The following is a 7,047-nucleotide window of genomic DNA, read 5'->3' on the forward strand; positions in this document are numbered from 1 at the left end:
GTACAAACGAACTATGAACTCTTTCCTTGTCCACTGATTCATTCAATCCCGACAACTGATATTTTGACTTGTTGACCACTTGGAGTGCTTCTGTCAGTCACCAGTGAAGTGAGCCATTCTTCTCTTGTAGACAATCGTTAGTGTCCTGGATAGAGTTATGAGGACGACCCCAGTACTAATGAAAGACTTATTACGACAACCTTGTCCAATACATACCACCAACTCCAGCTCCTCGCGAGACTCTGCCAGACGATCGGGGTCGTTGCTGTCCACCACATATATGATGGCTGACGTGTTCTGGAAGTAATGTCTCCACAGAGGCCGAATTCTTTCCTGGCCGCCCACATCCCACACAGTAAAGCTGACGTTCTTGTACTCCACCGTCTCCACATTGAAACCTGGTTGATATTATTATTATATTGATAATTTTAGAATGAAATCTGGAAAACTTGAATAAAATCACTTTTCATCAATTTTGTATACAACGGTAAAAAAAAATCAGTGTAGAAAATTTAAGGTGACAGGAAATCATGGTAGTATTTCTTACCAATAGTTGGGATGGTGGTGACGACTTCTCCCAGTTTAAGCTTGTAAAGTACCGTAGTCTTCCCTGCACCGTCCAGCCCCACTAACAATAGAAAACTTTATCAATACATTTAAAGAACTCAAAAACCGTGTGTAGGGTTAACTAGAATATTTAATATAGTAAAACTTGTAAAGTTCTTTTAAACATATTGGTAAGAAACGTTTTAACTAAAGAATAATTTTACTTAACTGTAAACTATACTTATGTTTTTCTCCACTCAAACTGTATGATGTCTATTTGTTTGAACGTAGATATAAAACTAAGACATTGACAACACTTTGGTCCTATCGTGTCCCTTCAAATTATTTTGGTGATGATACATGATGCCAAAATGGTCGTAATCTTCAACCCAGTAATGATTTAGCTTATGATATACCGTTTAAAGATTGTCATCGACATTTTATTGATAAATAAATGTATAAAACATCTAGTAATTACATTCCCTAACTAGTTACTATCGAAACTCTGTACACTGATTACATTTCACTAATAAACTGTACGGATTTAACTGTTTGGTAAACGTTTTAACTTACCCATGAGGATCCTGCAGGGCTTCTTGCTCTGCACCAGCGCTAGGATACGGCTCAAGATTAATCCCATGATGTTTGACTTCAGTCGACGAAAAAACTCACTTCTGCAACGTATTAAAGGTGTTTTGTGTGTAGTTTAATACGTCAAATACACGGCTGGGGTTATAAGAAGCAAGTTTGCGCACTCCTTAAGAGATGGTGAATGTGTAGAGCTCAGAAAGTAATGATTGAGATCTACAGCCGCCTCGGTTTTATATATGGGACACCAGTCCATGTTGGCTAGCCACGTTTGCTGGTCCACGTTAGCGATGTGTAGTTTTCCGGTCCTACACCACACAACGGCTGACGTCTCACACACACCGCTTGACCACACTATCTGGTCCACGCTGGCAGTCAGGTGTCATGGTGCTGTGTCAACACATTCTCACACGATGGCTGACGTCATTCACGCACTAACATTCCTGAGTCCTGAGCTGTCACACTCAATATGACGTGTAATAGTACCGGCGGATCCTACTCACAAACTTCCCTGCTAGTACACTATAGGAAACTTTGTTTCTATTTGTTACCTGTATATGTAATTATGATATAACTTTTGTAATGCATCTAATTTTATTTTATTACTCACTTAGACCTGTAAGGTACAAGGATCATATAGTTAAGTACGCTACAAGCTCTTTATATATATGATCCATACGTCCACGTCGACGATAATTAAGTGGGATGACAAGAAACTGATCATCAAATGGACAAGCTACCAAGCCTTTCCTTATGCCTGTGAGGGGTTGTAATGAGGAAAATGGTAGAACTTATTATCTTTCTGTAGGGTGTAGGTCCAGCATCAGAGAGAAGACCACACAGGAGGAAGGAAGTAGGTCCAGTATCAGGGAGAACAAGACCAAACAGGAGGGGGGTGTAGGTCCAGTATCAGGGAGAACAAGACCACACGGGAGGGAGGTGTAGGTCCAGCATCAGAGAGAAGACCACACAGGAGGAGGGGGGGGGGGTAAAGGTTAGCCAGTGCAGTTGGCCAAGTGTCCGGTCTTCTTGGGTTAATCCTTGTCACTGGCTGGGTCATATAGCAAAATATTAGATTAATATAATGACAATAATTAATGGTTGTATTTCTTGGAATTGCAGGAGAGGGAGACGGACGGACAGTAAATCAAGTCTCCTATGCAGACACGACGCCATTGACACTTACCTCCCAGCTGAGACCCTGCCACCACACTGAGCCCTAAACACATTAACCCCTTACCAACATATTGAGCCCCTACCACCACATTAAACCCCTACCACCATATTCAACCCTAAGCACCACATTGAGCCTCTACCACCTCACTGAGCCTCTACTACCACATTGAGCCCCTGCCACCACATTGAGCACCTACCACCACATTGACCTACTACCACCACATTAAGCCACGACCACCATTGAGCTACTACCACCACATTGAGCCCCTACCACCACATTGAACACCTACCACCACATTGAGCCCCTGCCACCACATATAGCCCCTACCACCACATTGAACACCTACCACCACATTTGAGCCCCTACACCTTGAACCACCACCACATTGAACACCTACCACCACATTGAGCCCCTACCACCACATTGAACACCTACACACATTGAACACCTACCACCACATTGAACACCTACCACCACATTGAGCCACTACCACCACATTGAACACCTACCACCACATTGAGCCCTACCACCACATTGAACACCTACCACCACATTGAACACCTACCACATTGAGCCCCTACCACCACATTGAACCTACCACCACATTAAGCACCTACCACCACATTGAGCCCCTACCACCACATTGAACACCTACCACCACACACCTACCACCACATTGAACCCCTACCACCACATTGAGCCCCTACCACCACATTCAACACCTACCACCACATTGAACACCTACCACCACATTGAGCCCCTACCACCACATTGAACACCTACCACCACATTGAACACCTACCACCATTGAACACCTACCACCACATTGAGCCCCTACCACCACATTGAGCCACTACCACCACATTGAACACCTACCGCCACATTGAACACCTACCACCACAATGGCCCCTACCACCACATTCAGCCCCTACCACACATTGAACACCTACCACCACATTGAACACCTACCACCACATTGAACACCACCTACCACCACATTGAACACCTACCACCACATTGAGCCACTACCACCACATTGAACACCTACCACCACATTGAGCCACTACCACCACATTGAACACCTACCACCACATTGAGCCCCTACCACCATTGAACACCTACCACCACATTGAACACTACCACCACATTAAGCACCTACCACCGCATTGAGCCCCTTTCCACCACATTGAGCCCCTACCACCACATTGAACACCTACCACCACATTGAACACCTACCACCACATTGAACCCCTACCACCACATTGAACACCTAACACCACATTAAGCACCTACCACCACATTGAGCCCCTACCACTACATTGAGCCCCTACCACCATATTGAGCCACTACCACCATATTAAGCCCCTAGCACGTCGTAACAGAGCAGGTGACAATGAGTGATCACCAAAAGGAAACAACGGCATTGTTGGGGTACAGGTGGGGGGTGGATATACCCCCTAGAGTCACCCACACCCCTCCTACACCCCCCAGGAGCGTGTTTGAAGTACCGGAAGCTTCACCCATGTTCAGTAAGGTTGGTATTGACATCCTGTTGTCATCATGGTTGACGTCTCGTAGATTCTTGGTGACGTCTGTAGATTCCTGGTGACGTCTGGTAGATTCTTCACGTCTGGTAGATTCTTGGTGACGTCTCGTAGACTCTTGGTGACGTCTGGTAGATTCTTGGTGACGTCTGGTAGATTCTTGGTGACGTCTGGTAGATTCTTGGTGACGTCTGGTGGATTCCTGTTGACGTCTGGTAGATTCCTGTTGACGTCTGGTAGATTCTTGGTGACATATGGTAGATTCCTGTTGACGTCTGGTAGATTCTGGAAAATTCTGTTGTGTGTGTGTGTGTGTGTGTGATACCAGGCTAATATCTTTATACATATAGCTTTCATATCCAACAAAACTTAAAAAAAATAAACACATGGAAAATGATGCAAACACTTTCTCTGGTGTCGTGAGTATGTCAACACTTTGTACATCCACAGAGAGAGGACAGCTCACCAGGCATCAACATGGTTACTGCGGTCTGCTACATTCTGGGAGTGTTTGGTGTAGTCCCCATAGTATCACTGCCTGGCGCCATCATATACTGTGGTGAGTACTTTAACTGTGAGGAATTCTTACCTTAGTGCAGTTTTCGATTTAAGGTTAGGTTAGGTGAGGTTAGGTTAGGTTAGGTTAGGAGGAAAGGTGATGCTATATATCACCTTACCTGTAACAGCTTCAAGTTACTGACAATGGTGTGGGTGACGCTCATAATGTTACACACCACACCCCTCGTGAAACACACACACACACACACAAACACACAAACACACACTGTAGACTGAGTGTCTTTTAAAGTGCATTATGTATTTACTTATCGTCTTACTTGATCTATCTTCAAGGTAATTTTTCTATAATTCCTAAGGAGACATATGTAACAAATATCAAATAATATTTATTGGCTTACAAACCGTGTTAGATACAACAGAAGTTACAGAAGGGGTTGGGTGTAAACGGAACTGCCCAGTATGAGCAAACAGGAGTGCTACAGTTTCCTCCGTTCTTATATTTTTTACTTTTACTTTTATCGTCTTCACCACTGATCAGCTCGTTAGCCGCTTCGGAATCGGTCACGTCTCTGTTATGCACTGCTGGCAAGTACTAGGCATGCACCGGCTCCTGAATGTACCTGAACCTGCTGCAGTGTTGGTCAAGTCTGGTCTTGAAAGAGCTTACACTCGGTGCCATCACAACACTTTCTGGTAGATTGTTCCAAGAGTTCACAACTCTCACTACGAAAAAGTTTGCCCTCACAGTTTTCTGGACCTGCGGCTTCTTCAATTTTGAGCTGTGACCCCTTGCGGGGCGAGCATCCGCCAGCTCCAATACACTCGACTGAGTAGTGCCCCTTAAGATGCTTATACTGTACACCTCAATTAGGTCGCCCCTTGCCTGTCTGTAGTATAAGTTAGGCAAGTTCAGGCGCTCCAATCTCTCAGGGTAGTTGAGGTGCCGAAGTGCAGGCACCAATCTGGTGGCCCTCCTTTGAACATTTTAAACCAACTGACAGTCCCTAGCATATCTCGGGGACCAGACGGGGTGACAGTACTCCAGATGGGGAAGCACTTCACTCTTAAGATCGTTACGAGGGACGGATCGTTTAGATATCTAAACGACCTTCTTTTAAGACCCAATAATTTGTTTGCTTGTTTTACCTTCTTCTCCAATGGCCCGAGAACTTCAGCTCATTTTCAACATACACATCGAGGTCCTTCTCACATTCAGTCTCAAATAGTGCAATTTCTTCATCCCGTTAGAACATATGATACGCCTCCTTACCATTGGTACGCCCCAGGTGCATCCTCTTACATTTCGTGACATTGAATCTCAGCAGCCATTTCTTCGACCATTCCTGGAGCTCACAGACATCCTTCTGCAGCTTCTTATGTTCTTCGGTAACTTTACGCCAGAATTAAGTGTTTTGTGTCAACACCTGCATGATAAAATTAACTCGATATATAAAATATATTTTAATCTGATACTCTCGTTATTTATAAGGGGTTCAACAAACGATAAAATATATTAAAGCCACAGCTCACCTTGGCTGACCACCGCGTGTTGCGTATTTAGTGACCTGCGGTCGGTCACGTTTACGTTACACACTGTTGGCAAGTACTGTACTGGGCATGTGGTAGCTCTGTTACACACTGTTGGTAAGTAGCGGGCATGTCCTGGCTCTGTTACACACTGCTGGTAAGTAGCGGGCATGTCCTGGCTCTGTTACACACTGCTGCTAAGTACTGGACATGTACTGGCCCCAGAATGTATCTGAATTTCTTCTACGTTAGCAATCAACTGGTACTATCTAGCATATCTCGGGACCAGACGGGATGATCATGACCACTCCAAACGAGTCTTGTGACCTTCCTGTTTTCCTGAACGTTAATTTTGATTATCTAATTTATCATTTCACCATTTGTCAGTATATTACTCGGTCGAGAACCAATAAATTCCTTGCTGGGTTGCACTGTATTCATCTCATACACAGTCACACGCTCGTGGGCATGATGAGGCGCTCCATAGCCTCTCTTTTTCAGATATGAAAGGCCGTCCAGGGCGGATTTAATGCTAAGTGAGTTATAAAAGAGTGCTAGATTTATCACTAAAATTTTAAATTTGGTCAACCTGCTTTCCACATTACCTGATGTTGCTGCATTATATAACCTAACATAACTACGGTAAGCTTCGCGTAAATATTGTTGTTAAATGATTTTTGTGTCAACCTCTTTTTGATACCTATACTCACGACTGATCATGGGGCCTCTGTAATACCATAATGTATATTGCTGAGAACGTTGTACCACAGGTTGGTCTGGGTTCGTGCTGTTTGGAGTCCTCGTCTTGATAGAAGTGTACACGGCTGTGTTGTTGTGTCGGTCATGGCTTATGATGGAGGTGTTCTGGCCCAGGGAAGCCGTCATACAGCGCAGGTAAGGCCACCATGAAGATTTTGTTCTATTTGTTAACTACACCAAGCTACCTTGACCTCACCTTACCTAACCTGCCTTGTTATGTTGAGAATGAATTCATACCTGTGGGAACTTGCACCATAGATACAAATTTAAAAAGTACTTTTGCACTGATCTCTGCATATGCTTGGTAAAACAACGCTGCCCCCGAGTGTATTCATTCATCCAGAACGGTCGGTAATGTGGAGGGAACAGCGCAAGAAGCTCCTGCAG

At 44.4% G+C, this 7,047-nt stretch overlaps 2 protein-coding genes across 2 annotated transcripts; one reads left to right on the forward strand and one right to left on the reverse strand.

Moving 5' to 3' along the window:
- Nucleotides 1-216: 216 nt before the first annotated feature.
- LOC121864558 (ADP-ribosylation factor 3-like) lies at nucleotides 217-1,507 on the reverse strand (the record flags this gene model as incomplete). The annotated part of the gene is given in 3 exon segments (XM_042363627.1): nucleotides 217-398; nucleotides 548-628; nucleotides 1,120-1,507. Coding segments are annotated over 3 exon segments (330 nt in total), but the record flags the coding sequence as incomplete, so codon positions are not given.
- Nucleotides 1,508-3,434: 1,927 nt separating this feature from the next.
- On the forward strand, nucleotides 3,435-6,795 carry LOC121864557 (the record flags this gene model as incomplete). The annotated part of the gene is made up of 3 exons (XM_042363626.1): nucleotides 3,435-3,845; nucleotides 4,306-4,414; nucleotides 6,672-6,795. Coding segments are annotated over exons 1-3 (374 nt in total), but the record flags the coding sequence as incomplete, so codon positions are not given.
- Nucleotides 6,796-7,047: the final 252 nt, after the last annotated feature.

The sequence above is a fragment of the Homarus americanus genome, unplaced genomic scaffold, assembly GCF_018991925.1.
Source record: "Homarus americanus isolate GMGI-L3 unplaced genomic scaffold, GMGI_Hamer_2.0 scaffold25937, whole genome shotgun sequence".
NCBI lineage: Eukaryota > Metazoa > Arthropoda > Malacostraca > Decapoda > Nephropidae > Homarus > Homarus americanus.